The sequence below is a fragment of the Aquarana catesbeiana genome, linkage group LG09 (genome assembly GCF_042186555.1).
Source record: "Aquarana catesbeiana isolate 2022-GZ linkage group LG09, ASM4218655v1, whole genome shotgun sequence".
Taxonomy (NCBI): domain Eukaryota; kingdom Metazoa; phylum Chordata; class Amphibia; order Anura; family Ranidae; genus Aquarana; species Aquarana catesbeiana.
This window is the reverse complement of record NC_133332.1, coordinates 62,423,118-62,446,980: the sequence shown is the minus strand read 5'-3', so window position 1 is coordinate 62,446,980 and position 23,863 is coordinate 62,423,118. Positions and strand designations below refer to the sequence as shown.

Genomic DNA, 23,863 nt, shown 5'->3' with positions numbered 1-23,863 from the left:
CGACCTCTGGCTTTTCGAAGGATTTCTTCTTTTAAGGAAAACTCTGAGAGACAATAGACTGTGTCTCTGGGGGGGTCTGTGTCTCTTCCTCTTTGGCGCAACACTCTGTGAATACGTTCAAATATTATCGGGGTGTCAGGGGGCCTTTCTAGGAGATTGTTAAAGATGGCACTAACTGTATGAGAGAGATGACTGGAGTCTATGGATTCTGGGACACCCCTCACTCTCAGGTTGTGCCTTTGCCCTCTATTATCTAGGTCTTCCATGTGGCGATTAATCTCCCTGAGATGAATGGCATGCGACTCCGTGACTTGTTGGACCTGACAGAGGGAGACATCATGGCGGGCCTGGGTTGTTTCTATGTCCTCCACTCTTAGTGCTATTGCCTGGATGTCAGATCTCAAGTCTGAGATGGCCGCCTGCAGTGTGCATTTAATGCCCGCAGCTACACTGCGTAAATCATCCAGATTAAGTGCTGGAGGGGTTGGAGGGGGTCTAAGCTCTGTTTCAATTGCTGCCGCCATGTGAGCTCCGATGTGCCGTGGGCTGTAGCTGGGGGGGCGAGATGTGCGAGAGGAGGCGGTATGTGTGACCTGCACTCTGTCCCTGGGCCGTGAGCTGAAGATCTTGGGGATCTGAGCACTTATCTGTGTCCCTTGCATCCTCGGGGAGCGGGAGCTGGTCACTGATATGCTCCTCACCGTCCTCACCATGTCCTGGCTGCTTTGGTGGAGAGAAAGCTCGACTCTGCTGCAGATCGTTAATGAAGCAGAACCCTGTGGAGCGGGAGCTCTTGCTTCACATGTCCATCTTGGATTGGCTCCAGGCCACGCCCCCCCCTGACCTAACAGTTGTGCAGAAAACCATCATTGACACCCTTGAATGGAAAAGTGTGGAAGAAAAAGGTGCACAAGCAGCAGGAATGACCGCAGCCTGGAGAGGATTGTCAGGAAAAGGCTATTCAAAAGAGTTGGGGACTTTCACAAGGAGTAGACTAAGGCTGGAGTCAGTGCCTCAAGAGCCACCACACACAGACGGATCCCGAACATGGGCTTCAAATGTCTTTTTCCTCTTATCAAGCCACTCCTGAACAACAAACAACATCAGAAGCATCTTAACTGGGCTAAAGAAAAACAGACCTGGTCTGTTGCTCAGTGGTCCAAAGTCCTCTTTTCTGATGAGAGCAAATTTTGCATCTCATTTGCCAAAGGAAGGACCCAGAGTATGGAGGAAGAATGGAGAGGCACACACTGCTTGAAGTCCAGTGTGAAGTTTCCACAGTCTGTGTTGATTTGGGGAGCCATGTCATTTGCTTGTGTTGGTCCACTGTGCTTCATTAAGTCCAGGGTCAACACAGCCGTCTACCAGAATATTTTGGAGCACTTCATGCTTCCTTCCACAGGCGAGCTCTATGGGGATGCTAACTTCATTTTCCAGCAGGACTTGGCACCTGCCCACACTGCCAAAAACACCAATACCTAGTTCAATGACCATGGGATTACTGTGCTTGATTGGCCAGCAAACTCGCCTGACCTGAACCCCATTTCTCTCTCTATTTTCCTCCATTTATATGGCTATGTCCCCATTATTTGCATCTTTATATGCTCCCGCTCTGATGCTAAATTCCAGGAAAGTATCAGTAACAATTCTCAGACATTCAATGTTTTATATTCCTTTACAGCACAGGAGATTTCATATGCAGATTTGGAAGGACATTACTACACCTATGTCAACAGCATGATTTCGCAATACTTGGGCACAATACAGGGTGTGTATGTCTTTGAAAGGAAGGGGGGGGGTGATGTACAACTCAAGGGAATATGGAAATTCCTAGTGATCACTCCTCCCTAAATTATACTCATAAATAGAGCTGGCAGTGTCCCATCACAAGACAGGGACAACAGCCAGGACCAAGAAAGGGACAAGATGCTTTCACTCCTTATCTTCACTGTGGGCTTGCTGCAGGGTCATGCATTCCTCCTGGTGAGTGTCCAGCATCTAATCTCTACCCTAAAGACTCACTATAGCTTTTTAACCGTCATTTTTATTATTATTATTATTATAGAGGATTTATATAGCGCCAACAGTTTGTGCAGCACTTTACAACGTCATTATCTGTCTTGTTCCATTATAGGCTTCTGAAATACACAAAGGGCCAGTCCAATCAAAAGTTTTATTTCAACTCTTAGTATTTAAACCATCGGTTTTATAGTTCTTCCCTTGTTCTGCATTTCTACCATAGAGTTCTGAGTAGATCCCTCTCTCCCTGTCTCATTTCTTATTCATCTGAAGGGGTCAAGAACAAAGCTAGGAACTATGACATGGAGATCTCACTGCTGGAGACCCCGGTCCTGTATCCACTAGGTAGCAGAGCTCAATAGAGTATAATAATTAAATATTGCTTTTAGATGGACTGACCTTAGGCCAGTTTTTAACCTGGGGCTGCCCGAGGGTTAGCGGTAAAGTGCTGCTAGTTTTAGCTGCGATTTACTGTGGTTTTAGTGGCGCTTTTCAGCCGCTAGCGGGGTGCTTTAACCCCAAAAAAAGTGTTGAAAGCACCTGTGTTGCAGCGTTTTTCAGGCGCTTTGGAAGCACTGCCCATTCATTTCAATGGGCAGAGGGCTTTGGTAGTAGTGTATACACCGCTCCCAAACCACCCCAAAGATGCTAATTGCAGGACTTTTCTTAACGTCCCGCAAGCGCACCTCCCCAGTGTGAAAAGTCACACTGAAATGAATGGGAGGCGGTTTTCAGGCATTATTTAGAGGCTATTTCTAGTGCTAAAACGCCAGAAAATGGCCTCAGTGTGAAGCTTCCCTTAGGCTCCATGCACACTAGAAGTTCATAGAAGCTGTTATTACCATTTTTTTCTGCTCCTAGAAGCTAATAAGTGTTATCCTATGTCTCCATGCACAGCTTTAGGCTATTAGCGTTTTTACTGCAACAATGCAAATAAAACGCTAACACTCTTAAACGCTCCTAAATGCTGCTAAAACGCTACTACAAAAGGCTATTATCAGCCTTTTTTATCCAGCGTTTTTTTGAAGAAGAAAAAACGCTAGTGTGCATGGAGCCTAGACTAGGTACACATCTATTCATGCCTGTTTTCGTCTTCTTCTTTTTTAAGTGTATTCCTTAATTTCAATTGTAGCGCATTGACATGCATTTTAAATATGAATTGGAGTGCATTTTTAATGTGTTAATACTTGTTTTCATGCGTTTTTGGTTTGGCCAGTGATGATTGGGTGATGGCAGTAATGTCACTGTTGTGGACTTTGGAAGGATCTACTTCCAGGGGTTGGAAATGCATGAAAACACATCCAAACGCTCTATACATGCATTTCATGCATTTTCTCAAAGCCTTACAGCGCGTGAAAATGCACAGAAAAACACCAAGCCTCATTTTTTGCAATGCTGAACAAAAATGTGAACAGCCTAATTTGGGTAACATGTGTTCCTCTAACACAGTCATTGTTTTGCGTCATTGAAGCACAAAACGCACAAACACAGGAAAAAGTCCTTTTTTTAAATTTGCTATGTAGCCAAAGTTTTGTTGAAATAATCCTGTATAGGTACATTAGATGCATAGCAATTTTTTTTTGCAAATTCAGATCTGTATATCTCTTGAAATTTGGTTTCATTGTGTCCTTTAGCATTTTTACCTCTTCATTTAATCTCAGTGTGCTAATGGATAAAGCTGTAGTGCATCTCTTTCAAAGAGGAAGAAAAACGATTTTTCCAAAAATAAAACTTTTATTTGTGGGAAATGTTTCAATTTTGATTGGGGGGGGGGGGGGGGGTAATATAAGTTGAACAAAAATTCTCCAGTTTGCCATATTGTAGGGAAATATAATTTATGTTTTTTGACAGAATTTACTGCTTCCATAAATCACAGCAAGCATCTGATACTGAATGGGATTATGTTTCACAAAACCTGACGTAATAGCTCCACTGCAGAACACTGAAATCAGTATCCTCCCAGTTAGAAATAATATTTACTGATGTTAATTTGCATGCCTATTGAAATATATAGGTGTTAAATGCAATTACATTTTGTAAGCGCATTTTATGCCCTTAGTTAGACTCTTTCAATTTTTTTTTTAAATAATGCAATAGACTTTTCAGTACCTATATAACAATTCAGTTATTATTATAAGGCACTATATTCGCTTCATTCATTATATTAGAAATCTTTGGGATTGATTTACTAAAATAGGAGAGTGCAAAATCTGGTGCAGCTGTGCATGGTAGCCAATCAAGTTCTAACTTCAACTTGTTCAATTAAGCTTTGACAAAAAAAAAATGGAAGCTGATTGGTTTCTATGCAGAGCTGCACCAGATTTTGCACTCTCCAGTTTTAGTAAGTTAACCCCTTTTGAGTTTTATTTCATCATACATAAAACAACTAGTGTATCTTAAATTAAAATTACATCACATTGAATGCATACTGATACTCTCAAATTGATCTCTCTCTCTCTCTCTAAATTTGAACAATTTAGACATATGGAAGGTTTTCTTTAAATTCAGTATCATTTTAAATTTTTTAGCCATTAAACTACCTAATAAGAAAGTACCTAATCTATAATAACTCCAGGCTCCCTCTGGCATTTTGACAGTGGCAGACAATAATTTTTTCATCTTGATTTTGCTGCTTTTACATTTTATAGCAGAGCTTTCTATTAAAAAGTACCCAAAAGACATTGGGGTGCTTTACTAAAGGAGTAAAAACTTACTTTACTTAGCAAAATTAATGCAAACCTAACAAAGTTAATGTTGATTTGTCTTGGTAAATAAGGTGCAGCTGTGTACACTAAAATCGTTCAGTTATGTACAAGTAAAAACACTGGGTTTGATTTACTAAAATTGTAGATTGCAAAATCTGGTGCAGCTGTACGTGGTAGCCAATCAGCTTCTAATTTCAGCTTGTTCAATTAAGCTTTGACAAAAAAAACTGAAAGCTGATTGGTTTCTATGCAGGGCTGCACCAGATTTTACACTCTCCAGTTTTAGTAAATCAACCCCACAGTTTTTTTTTCCGTTTGCACATATTTGAGAATCCAAAGAGAATATATTTACTTCTCTAAAGCTGAGTAAACAGTATTCACTCCTTTAGTAAATTAACTCCATAAGATGATTACTTTTATGATGACCCTTGGTCATATTGGTTGACGATCTTTATAGTATACTGTGCTAGATACCCCCTGGCTTTAGAAGAAAAAAACAATCTGTTTGGGTAAATGTTTTTGACTTACTCCTTTTCACTTTCCTGCACAGATAAACAGCACAGGCACAGTGAATGAACAAGAAGTATGCCAATGTTCTGTCATCCTTCCCGACAATACATTCCCATCAGATCGTCTGGAAGCTATTGAGATATCAAACCAGAAACTGAGCATCAGTGTCAACCAGGAGATCACCAGGGTAAGGACTGAGGGCAAATGCGGTCATTTTTAATTTAAAAATGTGTTTACACATTGGGTTCCTTAGTGCCATATGATGTAGCACTGTAAAAGCTGCTTTTACTAGGGCTAAGCTTCTTCCAAGGGTTCTGATTGCCACCCACAAACCATGACAGCCATTATTTTTGTTGCACAGGGATTCAGACCTCTGCATACTTACACTGGTTCCTTACATAAACTGTAAAAATAGAATCCCATCACATGCCACCACTTAACCTATAGAATTCATGTAGGCTTGTGAAATAGACGGCCCTCCATGGGGGCCAGGGCCTTGGTCATTCAAGAGAAGTGAAGCCTAAAGTATACCTTCCAAATGTACTGAGGGGGAACTCTCTATCAATTATTCCTTGCTGGTCCCGTCCCTCAGTGACGTTCTTATCATGTGGGGTAGATTGCAGAGGCTAGTAGAGGAAGAATGAAGTTAACAAAATTGGCTGCTATGGCAAGGACACTGACAACAGGGAGGTACATGAAATGGAATGATCAACCGGTTATTTACAAAAAATTAAATGCTGCACCAAGGAAAGGTTTAGCACTAAGGAAAGGTTTTAGCAAAGGTTTAGAGGTGGAGTAAATTTGCATACAAAAACCTTAAAAACCTTCTGCTTGCAGCTCCCCCTCCAGCCCCCCTTATATTTACTTGAGGCCAATCTCCATCCAGTGATGTGCATGAGAGCAGTGGCTCTATCGGCTCTCTCCCTCCTCATTGGCTCAGAGACAGCAGCAAGAGCCATTGGCTCCTGGTGTTGTCAATCACAGCCAGTGAGGGGGGAGCGAGGGGTGGGGCAGAGCCGAGGCCATTGACACACATAGCGGGGCTCAGAGCAAGCCCACACAAGTGCTCCCATAGCAAGCGGGACCTGAGAAGAGGAGGATCGGGGCTGCTCTTTGCAAAACCATTGCACAGAGCAGGTAAGTACTACATGTTTGTTGTTTTAATTAAAAAAATGAGCTCTTACAATCACTTTAATGATACTTTAATAACACTGATTGTCCATTTTTTTAATGTTTCTTCCTAGAAAGTTCTATCTTCAGTTATACAGAGCAAACACTGACTATTTTTCTTCTCTAGATACAAAATTATCAAGCCACATTGACTGAGTACGTAGAAAAGCTGAAGAACCTGACTCGGCGTGTGGAGATCGTTGAGCTGGGTGGCGTCTCCTACACTGAACTGGACTTTGAGTTACTTAAACTGGAGATCAGAGAAATGGAGTCGTTGGTGATCAGGCTCAAACAGTCCATCAATGGGTCCAGCACCTTGGTGGAATCACTCTTTGAGGAGGTAAGCTAACAATTGTTATGTTTTTCAGCTGCATGTTTAAAATATACAATCCTTAAAGCGGGCCTTCGGTAATTTCTTTAACTTTCCATCTTTAAATCTTCTGCCCTTGTTTTACCTTGGATTGTAAAACATTTTTTTTCTGCCAGTAAATACCTTATACAGCCCACTTCCTGTTTCTTATCTGGTCATTAGCCTAGGGGTATAACATCATGCACAGCTTTCTCTCTCACTCTCCTGAGAGTTTGCCAGGAAGGGAGGGGGGGTGAGTCATAAGAGGGCCAATGAGAGCTGCAGAGCTGAAGGTGTGCCTCTGTGTGTCTGTGTAAATCCGGTAAGTGAACAGGCAGCAGTTTCAGCTGCCCACAGTTAAAATTGATGCAGCCAGACTTAGTTGAGGGAGATTTCTGCAGCATATTTGGCAAGTACAGAATTACAGTATATATAAAATAGTATGAAAAGTGGTTGGAGGGAAGCTTCAGAATGGCAAAGATGTTTTTATTACAAATTATGTGAGCAGACTGCAGTTCCTCTTTAATCTGTTAAAAAACTTCTTTTTTGTTTCGGGTAGTGGGAAAGATCAGTCTGAGTTATATTGTCTGTGTTTTCTTTGAGATTTCCCAATGTGGTCACCGAGACATGCTGCGAGCAGGATCTCTTCTCATAGTGGCCACAAACCTATTGATTTGTTTGAACCAGAATCTTGTCCGATAGCTGCGTATACACATCTCCAATCAGCCCCTTAGTGTTTATTGCTTTAACTGTTTTATTAAGGAGCGGTGTTTTACACCGCTTCATAGGGGAAGACCTAAATTGGGTATTCAGTGCGTGCCTGATCTGTAAATAATTATAGAATGTATTATATGGAACTCGAAATTCCATTCTTAGTTCCATAAAAGATTTCAAGTTAGTATCGCTGTACAGCTGAGCCAATCTATGAATTCCGTGACTTTCCCAAACGGGATTCTTTTCTATAGACCTTAATTCCCCCAGGGTTTCGTTAGACCATATGGGTGAAAACTCATTAATGCCTCTATACCCCATGATCTTCTTAACTGTCTGCCAGGTCTTATTTACTAATTTATGTGTTGGCAACTTTCTCTGAAGTGAACCCGCCTCTAATGCATCCACCAAGCGTCTGTGTGAGCTACCTTCTAGCATTATTTTATTGCTGGCACTTGCTTCGCCCAGGGATTCGCAGCCCCCCAGATGCTGCATTTGAGCAGATAGATAATAGCCATACTTGTTTATCTGATCAATGTGCAATTCAATTAAAATGATCAAATCTGCAAACAATCTAAAGGCCATAACTTTTCTTATGCAGCGTACACATGGTCGGACTTTTCGACCGGACTTGTCCGACGGATGCCAACGGACCAAATCTGGCGGACAATCCCATCGTGTGTGGGCTTCACCGGACCTTCAGCGGACTTTTCCAGTCGCAAATCTGACGGACTTTAGATTTGGAACATGCTTCAAATCTTTACGTCGTAACTCCGCTGGACCCAGAAATACGCTCGTCTGTATGCTAGTCCGACGGACAAAAACCGACGCTAGGGCAGCTATTGGCTACGGCAAGGATGTGGAATTCCCTTCCACAGGCGGTGGTCTCAGCAAGGGACATTGATAGTTTCAAGAAACTATTAGGTAAGCACCTGAACGACCGCAACATACAGGGATATACAATGTAATACTGACATATAATCACACACATAGGTTGGACTTGATGGACTGGTGTCTTTGTTTGAACCTCACCTACTATGTAACTGTGTAACTATGAGAGAAAAACAAATGCTGTGTAAACTCAGCATTGAAGGTTATATGGGGCTAAGGACTCTGTCTGCCCCCATGTTCAGTACTTGGTCCCAGGCCCCATTGCCCATTCAAGCACCCAGCACTGTACCATTGGATGAAGGGAAGAGAGAGATCTGACACTCTGGAGGGTAAGTAGAGTGGCATGTCAGTGGCCTATAAATGCAAATCCCATTTTTTTCTTTAGGCTGGGTTCACACTGATAGGAAGTGGATGTGGATTTTACCACATCCAAGTCGCATGACAGGAGACTGTGACCGGCTCTCAATGAAGCTGGTTCACACATCTCCGTGGCGGCTGTTGAGTGGATTGCACAGGGGTCCAGTGCATCTTTGGCTTCGTTTTAGGTCCAAATTCAGGCAAAAATTTGGGCCTGATTTGTCTCTGAAACAGAAAACAGGGATGCACCGGACCCCTGCTGTGAGCCACACCCAAAGACAGTGTGAACCCAACCTTATAAAGTTCACTTACTACTAGTTACAAGCATTTTTGGCATTGTCAATAAGTCTTTAGATGTCTCTACGTATGTTCCTGTTTACCCTTTTTTATCCATCCATTCTGCCTCTATGGTTCTTCTATCCTCTTATGCCTTACTGTGCTGGTTTTAATGTATCTTTTCTTTAATATATCTCCCTTCTTTCTTGCTTTCTTCTTCTCCCAGATCCACAACATCTCAGTTATGGTGAGCCAGCTGGAGTCATACGACAAGAACAATGTTTTGGCCGTGAGGCGGGAAATTGCTTTTCTGCGTAAGAAGTTGGAGGAGTGCGAGAAAAATCAGGGTGCTCCTGCTCTACCTCCACCAGTCAATTATGGTAAGTGAGAGGCTAAACTTTTTAATGACCTTCAGAATAAATGTTTTACTTAACTGACTTGAATCAGCTAAAATCTGTTTGGCTAGTCTGTATCTCTATGCAGACATAAACCCTGACAGAGGGATGGGGCGCTTTAAATTTTTTTTTTTCTTTTTATGTTTATTTATTTTTTTACATTATCCCTTTAACCAATTCAATACTGGGCACTTTCACCCCCTTCCTTCCCAGACCAATTTTCATCTTTCCATGCTCTCGCACATTCAGTGAGAATTGCACAGTCATGCTACACTGTACCCTAATGAAATTTTTATCATTTTGATCACACAAATAGAGCGTTCTATAAACGGGGCAGTAGCCAATAGCTTTCATCTCTTAATTTATTCTGAGCATGCGTGGCACTTTGTCCGTCGGATTTGTGTACACCCGATCAGAATTTCCGACAACGGATTTTGTTGTCAGAAAATTTTATAGCCTGCTCTCAAACTTTGTGTGTCGGAAATTCCGATGGAAAATGTGTGATGGGGCCCACACACGGTCGGAATTTCCGACAACAAGGTCCTATCACACATTTTCCGTGTGTACAGGGCATTACAGTATCTCACAAAAGTGAGAACACCCCTCACATTTTTGTAAATATTTTATTATATCTTTTCATGTGACAACACTGAATAAATGACACTTTTCTACAAAAGTAGTGAGTGTACAGCTTGTATAACAGTGTAAATTTGCTGTCCCCTCAAAATAACACAACACACAGCCATTAATGTCTAAACCGCTGGCAACAAAAGTGAGTACACCCTTAAGTGAAAAGGTCCAAATTGGGCCCAAATAGTCATTTTCCCTCCCCAGCGTCATGTGACCCGTTAGTGTTACAAGGTCTCAGGTGTGAATGGGGAGCAGGTGTGTTAAATGTGGTGTTATCGCTCTCACTCTCTCATACTGGTCACTGGCACCTCATGGCAAAGAACTCTCTGAGGATCTGAAAAAATGAATTGTTGCTCTACATTAAGATGGCCTAGGCTATAAGAAGATTTCCAAGACCCCGAAACTGAGCTGCAGCATGGTGGCCAAGACCATACAGTGGTTTAAAAGGACAGGTTCCATTAAGAACAGGCTTCACCATGGTCAACCAAAGAAATTGAGTGCACGTGCTTAGCGTCATATCCAGAGGTTGCCTTTGGGAAATAGACGTATGAGTGCTGCCAGCATTGCTGCAGAGGTTGAAGGGGTGGGGGGTCAGCCTGTCAGTGCTCAGACCATACACCTCAGACTGCATCAAATTGGTCTGCATGGCTGTCGTCCCAGAAGGAAGCCTCTTCTAAAGATGATGCACAAGAAAGCCCGCAAACAGTTTGCTGGAGACAAGCAGACTAAGGACATGGATTACTGGAACCATGTCCTGTGGTCTGATGAGACCAAAATAAACTTATTTGGTGTCAGATGGTGTCAAGAGTGTGTGATGGCAACCAGGTGAGGAGTACAAAGACAAGTGTGTCTTGCCTACAGTCAAGCATGGTGGTGGAAGTGTCACGGTCTAGGGCTGCATGAGTGCTGCCGGCACTGGGGAGATACAGTTTATTGAGGGAATTATGAATGCCAACATCTGGTGCAGTAAGGAGGGGTTTGGGTTCCTGGAGGACTGGGCCGACTTCTCAGTCGGTAACCGGTACTATAGAAGGGACGGACTGGACCTAAATGAGGAGGGTGCAGATCTGCTGGGAATGAAGATGGCCAAAAAGTTAGAGGGGTTTTTAAACTAGGCGATGGGGGGGAGGGTCCAGAGACAGTGATAGCCAGCGCGGAAGATATTCCAGAGGTTAGTATTGGGGGCATTAGTGGTAGGTTAACCAAAGCACAAAAACACAAGGTGAGTATAGTAGCAAGTCCTAGTTGCAATCTTGAAACACCCAATACGAGGACAATATGCGACTGGTCTAAACTATGTGGCATGTTCACCAATGCCAGGAGCATGGCGGACCAGATTGGTGAACTAGAGATACTGTTGTACAAGGAGGATTTGGATTTTGTGGGAATTTCAGAGACCTGGTTCAACAGCTCTCATGATTGGCTGGCAAACATTCAAGGGTATACCCTATACCGCAAGGATAGAGAGGGTAAAAAAGGGGGAGGGGTATGCCTATATATCAAGAATAATGTACAAGCGAATGTGAGAGATGACATCACTGAGGGAGCTAGAGAGGAGGTGGAATCCTTATGGGTAGAGCTCCAAAGGGATGAAGCTAAGGGGAAAATAATACTGGGAGTATGCTATAGGCCCCCTAACCTGAGGGAGGAAGTGGAGATGGATCTCCTATCACTAATTGGATTAGCAGCAAGGATGGGAAGTGTTATCATAATGGGGGATTTTAATTATCCAGACATAGACTAGGCGGAGGGAACCGCGCATTCATTTAAAGCTCCCCAGTTCCTCAATGTCTTGCAGGACAATTTTATGGGTCAGATGGTAGACGCACCAACTAGAAATAAAACATTACTGGATCTACTGATTACCAACAATACAGACCTGATCACAGATGTGGAAATACGGGGCAATTTAGGTAACAGCGATCACAGGTCAATTAGTTTCAGTATAAATCACACAAATAGGAAACATGAAGGGAACACAAAGACACTGAATTTCAAAAGAGCCAACTTCCCTAAACTACAAACCTTGCTAAAAGGCATAAATTGGGATAAAATATTAGGAACAAAGAATACGGAGGAGAGATGGGTTTGCTTTAAGAGCATATTAAATAAGGGCATTAGCCAATGTATCCCATTGGGTAATAAATTTAACAGAGCGAACAAAAATCCTGGATGGCTTAACTCCAATGTAAAAATGCATATAAAAGCAAAGGAGAAGGCCTTCAAAAAAGGTTGAGGGATCATCCTCAGCATTCAGACTTTATAAAGAATGCAATAAGAAATGTAAGGGTGCAATTAGGACGGCTAAGATAGAACATGAAAGACACATAGCGGAGGAGAGCAAAAAAAATCCCAAGAAATTCTTTAAGTATGTAAACAGTAAAAAAGGGAGGACAGACCATATTGGCCCCATAAAGAATGAGGAAGGACATCTGGTTACAAAGGATGGGGAGATGGCAAAGGTATTGAATTTATTCTTCTCCTCAGTCTTCACGAGTGAATCGGGGGGCTTCAGTAACCAAAACTGCAGTGTTTATCCTCATGACACAACACAGGAAGCACCTCCATGGTTAACAGAGGATGGAATTAAAATTAGACTTGAGAAACTTAACATTAATAAATCACCGGGACCAGATGGCTTGCATCCAAGGGTACTTGGGGAACTCAGTCAGGTGATTGCCAGACCGTTGTTCCTAATTTTTACAGACAATCTATTGACTGGAATGGTACCAGCTGATTGGAGAAAAGCCAATGTAGCACCAATATTTAAAAAGGGCCCAAAAAACATCCCTGGGAATTACAGACCAGTTAGCCTAACATCAATAGTGTGTAAACTCTTAGAGGGGATGATAAGGGACTATATACAAGATTTTAGTAATAAGAACGATATCATTAGCAGTAATCAGCATGGATTCATGAAGAATCGTTCTTGCCAAACCAATCTATTAACCTTCTATGAGGAGGTGAGTTGCCATCTAGATAAAGGAAGGCCCGTAGATGTGGTGTATCTGGATTTTGCAAAAGCATTTGACACAGTTCCCCATAAACGCTTACTGTACAAAATAAGGTCCGTTGGCATGGACCATAGGGTGAGTACATGGATTGAAAACTGGCTACAAGGGCGTGTTCAGAGGGTGGTGATAAATGGGGAGTACTCAGAATGGTCAGGGGTGGGTAGTGGGGTTCCCCAGGGTTCTGTGCTGGGACCAATCCTATTTAATTTGTTTATAAACGACCTGGAGGATGGGATAAACAGTTCAATCTCTGTATTTGCAGACGATACTAAGCTAAGCAGGGCAATAACTTCTCCGCAGGATGTGGAAACCTTGCAAAAAGACCTGAACAAATTAATGGGGTGGGCGACTACATGGCAAATGAGGTTCAATGTAGAAAAATGTAAAATAATGCATTTGGGTGGCAAAAATATGAATGCAATCTATACACTGGGGGGAGAACCTCTGGGGGAATCTAGGATGGAAAAGGACCTGGGGGTCCTAGTAGATGATAGGCTCAGCAATGGCATGCAATGCCAAGCTGCTGCTAATAAAGCAAACAGAATATTGGCATGCATTAAAAGGGGGATCAACTCCAGAGATAAAATTCTCCCGCTCTACAAGACTCTGGTCCGCCCGCACCTGGAGTATGCTGTCCAGTTCTGGGCACCAGTCCTCAGGAAGGATGTACTGGAAATGGAGTGAGTACAAAGAAGGGCAACAAAACTAATAAAGGGTCTGGAGGATCTTAGTTATGAGGAAAGGTTGCGAGCGCTGAACTTATTCTCTCTGGAGAAGAGACGCTTGAGAGGGGATATGATTTCAATTTACAAATACTGTACTGGTGACCCCACAATAGGGATAAAACTTTTTCGCAGAAGAGAGTTTAATAAGACTCGTGGCCACTCATTACAATTAGAAGAAAAGAGGTTTAACCTTAAACTACGTAGAGGGTTCTTTACTGTAAGAGCGGCAAGGATGTGGAATTCCCTTCCACAGGCGGTGGTCTCAGCGGGGAGCATTGATAGCTTCAAGAAATTATTAGATAATCACCTGAATGACCGCAACATACAGGGATATGTAATGTAATACTGACACATAATCACACACATAGGTTGGACTTGATGGACGTGTGTCTTTTTTCAACCTCACCTACTATGTAACTATATAACTATGTACTGTGACATACTGAAGCAGAGCATGATCCCCTCTCTTCAAAGACTGGGCCGCAGGACAGTATTACAACATGATAAAGACCCCAAACACACCTCCAAGACAACTTGAGGAAAAGGACCTCCAAGGTAGTGTTCTCAGGAATACTACCGGTACATCGAGCCACACCAGAGAGGCAGAGGGAGATTAGGGAAGTAAACAAGTGGCTGAAGAGCTGGTGTAGTAAGGAGGGGTTTGGGTTCCTGGAGGACTGGGCCAACTTCTCAGTCGGTAACCGGTACTATAGAAGGGACGGACTGCACCTAAATGAGGAGGGTGCAGATCTGCTGGGAATGAAGATGGCCAAAAAGTTAGAGGGGTTTTTAAACTAGGCGATGGGGGGGAGGGTCCAGAGACAGTGATAGCCAGCGCGGAAGATATTCCAGAGGGTAGTATTGGGGGCATTAGTGGTAGTTTAACCAAAGCACAAAAACACAAGGTGAGTATAGTAGCAAGTCCAAGTTGCAATCTTGAAACACCCAATACGAGGACAATATGCGACCGGTCTAAACTATGTGGCATGTTCACCAATGCCAGGAGCCTGGCGGACAAGATGGGTGAACTAGAGATACTGTTGTACAAGGAGGATTTGGATTTTGTGGGAATTTCAGAGACCTGGTTCAACAGCTCTCATGATTGGCTGGCAAACATTTAAGGGTATACCCTATACCGCAAGGACAGAGAGGGTAAAAAAGGGGGAGGGGTATGCCTATATATCAAGAATAATGTACAAGTGAATGTGAGAGATGACATCACTGAGGGGGCTAGGGAGGAGGTGGAATCTTTATGGGTAGAGCTCCAAAGGGATGAAGCTAAGGGGAAAATAATACTGGGAGTATGCTATAGGCCCCCTAACCTGAGGGAGGAAGTGGAGACGGATCTCCTATCACAAATTGGATTAGCAGCAAGGATGGGAAGTGTTATCATAATGGGGGATTTTAATTATCCAGACATAGACTGGGCGGAGGGAACCGCGCATTCATTTAAGGCTCGCCAGTTCCTTAGTGTCTTGCAGGACAATTTTATGGGTCAGATGGTAGACGCACCAACTAGAAATAAAACATTACTAGATCTACTGATTACCAACAATACAGACCTGATAACAGATGTGGAAATACGGGGCAATTTAGGTAACAGCGATCACAGGTCAATTAGTTTCAGTATAAATCACACAAATAGGAGACATGAAGGGAACACAAAGACACTGAATTTCAAAAGAGCCAACTTCCCTAAACTACAAACCTTGCTAAAAGGCATAAATTGGGATAAAATATTAGGAACAAAGAATACGGAGGAGAGATGGGTTTGCTTTAAGAGCATATTAAATAAGGGCATTAGCCAATGTATCCCATTGGGTAATAAATTTAAAAGAGCGAACAAACATCCTGGATGGCTTAACTCCAATGTAAAAATGCATATAAAAGCAAAGGAGAAGGCCTTCAAAAAATACAAGGTTGAGGGATCATCCACAGCATTCAGAATTTATAAAGAATGCAATAAGAAATGTAAGGGTGCAATTAAGATGGCTAAGATAGAACATGAAAGACACATAGCGGAGGAGAGCAAAAAAAATCCCAAGAAATTCTTTAAGTATGTAAACAGTAAAAAAGGGAGGACAGACCATATTGGCCCCATAAAGAATGAGGAAGGACATCTGGTTACAAAGGATGGGGAGATGGCAAAGGTATTGAATTTATTCTTCTCCTATGTCTTCACGAGTGAATCGGGGGGCTTCAGTAACCAAAACTGCAGTGTTTATCCTCATGACACAACACAGGAAGCACCTACATGGTTAACAGAGGACGGAATTAAAATTAGACTTGAGAAACTTAACATTAATAAATCACCGGGACCAGATGGCTTGCATCCGAGGGTACTTAGGGAACTCAGTCAGGTGATTGCCAGACCGTTGTTCCTAATTTTTACAGACAGTCTATTGACTGGAATGGTACCAGCTGATTGGAGAAAAGCCAATGTAGCACCAATATTTAAAAAGGGCCCAAAAAACATCCCTGGGAATTACAGACCAGTTAGCCTAACATCAATAGTATGTAAACTCTTGGAGGGGATGATAAGGGACTATATACAAGATTTTAGTAATAAGAATGATATCATTAGCAGTAATCAGCATGGATTCATGAAGAATCGTTCTTGCCAAACCAATCTATTAACCTTCTACGAGGAGGTGAGTTGCCATCTAGATAAAGGAAGGCCCGTAGACGTGGTGTATCTGGATTTTGCAAAAGCATTTGACACAGTTCCCCATAAACGTTTACTGTACAAAATAAGGTGCGTTGGCATGGACCATAGGGTGAATACATGGATTGAAAACTGGCTACAAGGGCGTGTTCAGAGGGTGGTGATAAATGGGGAGTACTCAGAATGGTCAGGGGTGGGTAGTGGGGTTCCCCAGGGTTCTGTGCTGGGACCAATCCTATTTAATTTGTTCATAAACGACCTGGAGGATGGGATAAACAGTTCAATCTCGGTATTTGCAGACGATACTAAGCTAAGCAGGGCAATAACTTCTCCGCAGGATGTGGAAACCTTGCAAAAAGACCTGAACAAATTAATGGGGTGGGCGACTACATGCCAAATGAGGTTCAATGTAGAAAAATGTAAAATAATGCATTTGGGTGGCAAAAATATGAATGCAATCTATACACTGGGGGGAGAACCTCTGGGGGAATCTAGGATGGAAAAGGACCTGGGGGTCCTAGTGGATGATAGGCTCAGCAATGGCATGCAATGCCAAGCTGCTGCTAATAAAGCAAACAGAATATTGGCATGCATTAAAAGGGGGATCAACTGAAGAGATAAAACGATAATTCTCCCGCTCTACAAGACTCTGGTCCGCCCGCACCTGGAGTATGCTGTCCAGTTCTGGGCACCAGTCCTCAGGAGGGACGTACTGGAAATGGAGCGAGTACAAAGAAGGGCAACAAAGTTAATAAAGGGTCTGGAGGATCTTAGTTATTAGGAAAGGTTGCGAGCACTGAACTTATTCTCTCTGGAGAAGAGACGCTTGAGAGGGGATATGATTTCAATTTACAAATACTGTACTGGTGACCCCACAATAGGGATAAAACTTTTTCACAGAAGAGAGTTTAATAAGACTCGTGGCCACTCATTACAATTAGAAGAAAAGAGGTTTAACCTTAAACTACGTAGAGGGTTCTTTACTGTAAGAGCGGCAAGGATGTGGAATTCCCTTCCACAGGCGGTGGTCTCAGCGGGGAGCATTGATAGCTTCAAGAAACTATTAGGTAATCACCTGAATGACCGCAATATACAGGGATATGTAATGTAATACTGACACATAATCACACACATAGGTTGGACTTGATGGACTTGTGTCTTTTTTCAACCTCACCTACTATGTAACTATGTAACTATGTAACTTCTGCCTTGCTAAAGAAGCTGAGGGTAAAGGCGATGGACTGGCCAAGCATGTCTCCAGACCTAAACCCTATTGAGCATCTGTGGGGCATCCTCAAACAGAATGTGGAGGAGTGCAAGGTGTCTAAAATCCACCAGCTCTGTGATGTCGTCATGGAGGAGTGGAAGAGGACTCCAATGGCAACCTGTGAAGCTCTTGTGAACTCCATACCCAAGAGGGTTAAGGCAGTGCTGGAAAATAATGGTAGCCACACAAAATATTAACACTTTGGGCCCAATTTGGACATTTTCACTTAAGGGTGTACTCACTTTTGTTGCCAGCAGTTTAGACAGTAATGGCTGTGTGTTAAGTTATTGTTAGGGGACAGCAAATTTACACTGTTATACAAGTATACTCACTACTTTACATTGTAGCAAAGTGTCATTTCTTCAGTGTTGTCACATGAAAAGTGTAAATCCTCAAAAAAAATGTAAAAAGACCCCAAATCTCTCCTTTGCCTTTAAAAGCAAAAGATCGAAAATAAAAAATGTTTTTGACCTTTTGCTTAAAAAAAAATGTTTACTTTCAGCCTGGACCGGAAGTTACATCATGACATCGATGTCCTGATTTATAATCTTACAATGGGATTATATAATCTTTCAAATTTCTTATTCATATCACTTATATTTTACTAGCTATGATTTAATTTGTTAGTTATGTGCTTTCTAGTTTTGAGAAATCTAAATATATAAAATAAATTAATAAATCAAGTATACGTAAATGTATTTCCCTTTTAAATCCACAGGCACCTGTAATCACGGTGGTCTTAAAAACATCAGCAAGCCATTTGTTGTGCAGTTGAACTGGCAAGGCTTCAACTACAAATTTGGAGGTTGGGGAAAGGACTCCTTCTTCGGTGCTGAGCAGGATACACATTGGGTGGCCCCTCTAACCACAGACAGTCGTATCATGAATATGTTCCGATATCACCCCACTTATGATGATCTCTTGCTCTACAAGAAATTTACAGATAAGGTCCTCACCAAGCCTCTGTCCTACGGCAATTTCGACTATTCTGGCTGTGGTCAAGGTGGTGGTATGATCTTGTTCAATTACTCCATGTATTTCAACTGCTACAACACTAGGGACATCTGCAAATATAAAGTAGACACTGGTGCTTTGGAGAGGAAGACGCTCACAGATGCCACCTTCAACAACCGCTTCTCCTACGCCTCATCTAACTGGCAAGACATTGACCTCGCTAGCGATGAATATGATCTTTGGGTTATCTACTCTACAGAGCAGAATTCTGGAAACATGCTCATAAGTAAGCTTAACTCAGCCACTCTGACTGTGGAGGCAACTTGGTCTACTGCCCAGTATAAACCTGCTGTCACCAATGCTTTCATGGTTTGTGGGGTCCTGTATGCAACTAGAACCCTTAATACCCGAAAGGAAGAAATATTCTATATGTATGACACCAATACAAAAAAAGAGGGGCAAGTCAGCATTGTTCTTGACAAGATGATGGAAAATGTACAGAGTCTGAGTTACAACCCCAACGATCACAAGCTCTATATGTACAATGATGGGTATTTGGTTACCTATGATCTTACCTTCAAGCCACAAGAAAAACCTACATTAAATTTCCCATAACTAATTAAAGTGTAAGTCTTCCTAAAACCTTTACTGGGTTTTGGGCAGATGACATCTGAGTCAGCCATAATTGCAATGTAAAATAAGTAGAAAATCAATGTAGGAAATGCCACAAATCTATGGAAGGTAATTGTCTTGAAATGATTTGCCTGGAAGTGAGAACTCTAGGTAATCATATAAATCTTTTTAGTAAATCTATGAGGGCAGAAATATAGAAATTGCTGTTGCTGACTTGTTTTCTGAAGGTGCAGACTCTGAGGTTGTCAATCTGATCCTGGCTTTGCTAGCTAGTAAGTCATAGACCTGCAGCCAGCAAATTCAGAAAAGTCTGAACTTTAGGTAAGTTGCTTACTACATAGCAAAGTCAGCATCATGTTAAACACCCCAAAGCCTTTACTTAAAAAAAAAAAAAAAAAAAAAAAGCCGCTGACAGGTATCAATTGACTTACATCAACTCCTCTTTTCTTAGTGCTTGCTCACTCCCCTATTTGCCAGTGGGGCTGCCCATCATTATGACGAGTCAACATAAATTTAAGGGGTAGAAGAGAGCTGGCAAACAGGAAATGCTTTGCCTGGTCAGAGCTGTATGACCAGGAAGACTGAAAAACATCTAGGTGTCTGCACTTTATACCTGTCAGAAATGTCAACTCTTACATTGCTGTCTCCACAAATTCCCTTGACAGATTTGTAAGATCTGCCGTGATTTGGGCATAAAGACATAAACATAGTAAATCCAGTGTGATGCCACTTTGAGCTTTCACATGATATGTGGCTGTGGTTTGACCCATAAATGTTAAATGTTAATAGATTGATTAAATGTAATATGAAAAGGTCTACTGTATTTTGTTTCTACTGTCTGTCAGAACACTGAAAAAACTTTTGTTCGCCAAAAAAGTCATTTGTAATGCAGGAGCATTATACTATACTAATTGGATATTTTTGTGTGTATACTAATAAAAATGTTGTATATCACTCTAGGCTGCCCATGCATTATTTCTATATATTTTTTGGTAGGAGCATCTCCATCATGCTCACATGCAACAACAGAGAATAGGACAACCAGTACAGGTTGTTTAGGGGTCTGGGGGAAAGTTTTTTCTTCTCTGGTTCACCCCCCATGTGAGGACACACAGGGGTTGATTTACTAAAGGCAAATAGACTTTGCACTTTGCAAAGTGCAGTTGCACCAGAGCTTAGTAAATAACCAGAAGCTATGCTGGCTTCTATCATCCAATCATGTACAAGCAAAAATATTTTATTTCATTGCACGTGATTCTTTGCAAAGTGAAGCCTTACCTCATTTACTAAAATCTGCAGCAACTGCACTTTTCAAAGTGCACAATCTATGTGCCTTTAGTAAATCAACCCCACAGGGTCAGGGCAGCTGACACCAAATGAAAGGAAAAGAGTGCAAAATATTCCCAGCTCCATTTTTAACGCACTGTTGTAATCAAGCTACAGTCCTCTGACACCAGCATGATCCCTATCAACTGCTAATAGGCACCAGCAGCAGTAGTGTAAATCCCACATGTTTGTACCTGGGAACAATAAGACTTCTTTCCAAATTATAAATTGTATTTATAAATGTATACGGTGGCAGTCATATTGGCTATTTATAGATATATTTATATTTAGACTGTGCATTTTGCTGCAGTTTCGGTGTACTTCTCACAATGCAAATAGGCAGTGCAAACAATGACACAATGCACAGAGTGGGGTTGATTTACTAAAATTGGAGAGTGCAAAATCTGGTGCAGCTCTGCATAGAAACCAATCAGCTTCCAGGTATTGTTTTCAAAGCTTAAAGGGGTTGTAAAGGTATACATTTTTTCACCTTAATGCATTCTATGCATTAAGGTGAAAAAACTTTTGATAATACCGCCGCCCCCAGCCCCCCCCGTTTTACTTACCTGACACCTCGAAACTCGGATGCCCGTTCCCGACCTCCATTCAGCCGATCAGCCTGGTCGCTGATTGGCTATAGTGGATGGATTGAAAGCAGCGCAGCCATTGGCTCGCGCTGCTGTCAATCACATCCAATGATGCGGCACGCCGGGGGCGGGGCCGAGTGATACAGCGAGCGGCTATAGCCTCCGGCTGTATCACGGGAGCGCGCCCGCAATAACTAACCACCATGCGAGGGAGCTCGCATTAAGGTGGTTAGTTATTGCGGGGAGGAGCTGAGACAGCCGCCGAGGGACCCCAGAAAAGCAGGTTCGGGGCCACTCTGTGCAGAACGAGCTGCACAGTGAAGGTAAGTATAACATGTTTGTTATTTTTAAAGAAAAAAAAATTTACCTTTACAACCCCTTTAACTGAACAAGCGGTTACAAGCTGATTGGCTATCATGCACAGCTGCACCATATTTTGTACTCTCCAGTTTCAATAAATCAACCCCCCTGTATGACTGATAATCTTGAATCAACAGTTAAAGCATACCTCCCAAGTTTCTGAGATGAGAAACAGGGATACCTTCTAGCACAATGTATTTAGGCAATAGACACACCCCTGTCACACCCCCAACTGTGCAAACTATTAAGAATGTATATGCAAAAATTATAGGTTAAACCTAAGACTGTTTTTTCTTTCTAAAATTATTTTTACATTATACTGGCTTTTTCAAATAGCAAACAAAATGTTTAGACCATAGGATGAAGATATTAGTGCAGAAAAACACTTTTGGCAGCTAAATTATCAATTTTCATAGATATCTGTATATCAGAGCAAACAGATGGGGACAAATGAGAAGGAAAGAGGGACAAAGGGATTATGCCTCCAAATAAAGAACACTTGGAAGGCATGGTTAACCGGTTCCCGACTATGTTACGCAGCTTTACTGTGGCACAATGGCTCTCCTGGCCGAAATCCCGTACGGGTATGTCCTACCCTTTTTCGGCCACCAGAGGGTGCTTGCGGGCCCCTGGTGGTGCACAGGTGCCTGCTGCACAGCAGGGGACCTGATGCACATGGTCGGCAGGCACGGTCGCCGCCGGCCATGCGCGATTGCGTGCACGAGCGCCAGCACAGGGATTTGTGTGTGTAAACAAATCCCTGTGCTGTCAGAGGAGAGGAGCCATATCGTTTTTCCTACTAAGTAGGAAAAACGATATGGCTCCTCTCCTAGTCAATCCTATCCCCATACAGTTAGAACACACTGAGGGAACACACAATTAACCCCTTGATTGCCCTCTAGTGTTAACCCCTTCCCTGCCAGTGACATTTACACAGTGATTAGTGCATTTTTATAGCATTGATCGCTGTATAAATGCCAATAGTCCCAAATAAAGTGTCAAAAGTCTCCGATCTGTCCGTCACAATGTCGCAGATCACCGCCATTACTAGTAAGAAAAAATAAAAATGCCATAAAAATGCCATAAATCTTTCCCATAGTTTGCAGACGCTATAACTTTTGCGCAAACCAACCAATATACGCTTATTGCGATTTTTTTACCAAAAGTATGTAGAAGAATATATATTGGCCTAAACTGATGAAGAAATTTGTTTTTTTTTAAAAAATAAAAAACGCAGAGTTGATCAAATACCACCAAAAGAAAGCTCTATTTGTGGGAAAAAAGGATTTAATTTGGGTACAGCATCAAACGACCGTGCTATTGTCTGTAAAAACGTTTCAGTGGGGAGGTGAGATGCGGACGTGACGTGAGACGTCAGTGCGAGGGGAGGGGCCTGATGGCGGCGCTGGAGTGAGGGTCGGAGGCGGGTTGGACTGCCCGGGCTGCTTGTGTATGGCGCGGGGTGAGAGCCCGCGGCTTCACCTGAGAGAGGATCCCCGACCCGATAAACGCCAACAGTGGTGCGAGCCTGGTGCGAGCCTCCCCTCTATAAAGAGCTGATGGGAGAGGGGTGGACGAACAGCCATCCCAAACCGGCGGTATTGGAAGGCAAGTGTGGAGGCGGAGGAAGCGTGCACTTCTGGTGACCGGCACTGCTCAAGATTCCGGAACGGAGAATAGCCTTTGCCGTGCTCGGCATGGATGTCCCTCAGGCTGGATCTCTCCTCCCCCACCCCCCCTGTATTTGTCCACCTATACCATCAGCTTTTTGCATTAAGGTATCCGTGCTGGAGTAGCGGTAAGCCTGCAGAGGTCCAGGAAGCTCGAGATACAGGATAATATACCAGATGGTACTGGAACGGTCCCCTGGAGAAGAGGTAACTGCAAGGGTCTATTAATAGCGTGATCCGACAGAGGCTGGCAACGACTTCCCCTGCAGGTATGAAATTTAATGTTTTCTAATTTGAAGAGTGACACGGTTTGGGGCCTCTAGGATGATTTCCAGAGATTTGTTTACAACAGCTTACATAGACCTACTTACATAGACTCAGACTTTTTTGATGAATACTGGGGTTTTTCATGCAATTATTTGCGAGTGGGTTGTGGGAGGACCCCAGGAATAGGGGTGTTCCGGTGCGCCCCGGGTGCGTGTCGGTCTTGTCAGGCACAAGGCGGGCGAGAGTAGCGGTTTTCTGCTGCAGCAAGTATAAATAGGTGCCAGTGTGCCTTGGTGTGAAGAAGTACGGAACATTGTGGTGTTATGACGGGGTAGCTGGTTGCAAGCTGCATCCTGAGAGACTGAATATAAAATACCGACAC

The 23,863-nt window shown here is 42.7% G+C and overlaps 1 protein-coding gene across 1 annotated transcript; it reads left to right on the top strand.

Moving 5' to 3' along the window:
• Window positions 1-1,892: 1,892 nt before the first annotated feature.
• LOC141107732 (olfactomedin-4-like) lies at window positions 1,893-20,180 on the top strand. Its single transcript, XM_073598657.1, has 5 exons — window positions 1,893-1,983; window positions 5,275-5,421; window positions 6,532-6,744; window positions 9,215-9,368; window positions 18,403-20,180. Exons 1-5 carry the CDS (start codon window positions 1,927-1,929, stop codon window positions 19,251-19,253), a joined length of 1,422 nt encoding a protein of 473 aa, XP_073454758.1. The 5' UTR covers window positions 1,893-1,926; the 3' UTR covers window positions 19,254-20,180.
• Window positions 20,181-23,863: the final 3,683 nt, after the last annotated feature.

Bases quoted from the DNA above. Each gene is read 5' to 3' on its own strand.
- LOC141107732 (XM_073598657.1), top strand. From the start codon at position 1,927: ATGCTTTCACTCCTTATCTTCACTGTGGGCTTGCTGCAGGGTCATGCA. The intron at 1,984-5,274 runs GTGAGTGTCCAG...TTTCCTGCACAG, and splicing joins AGGGTCATGCATTCCTCCTG to ATAAACAGCACAGGCACAGT. The intron at 6,745-9,214 runs GTAAGCTAACAA...TTCTTCTCCCAG, and splicing joins TGGAATCACTCTTTGAGGAG to ATCCACAACATCTCAGTTAT.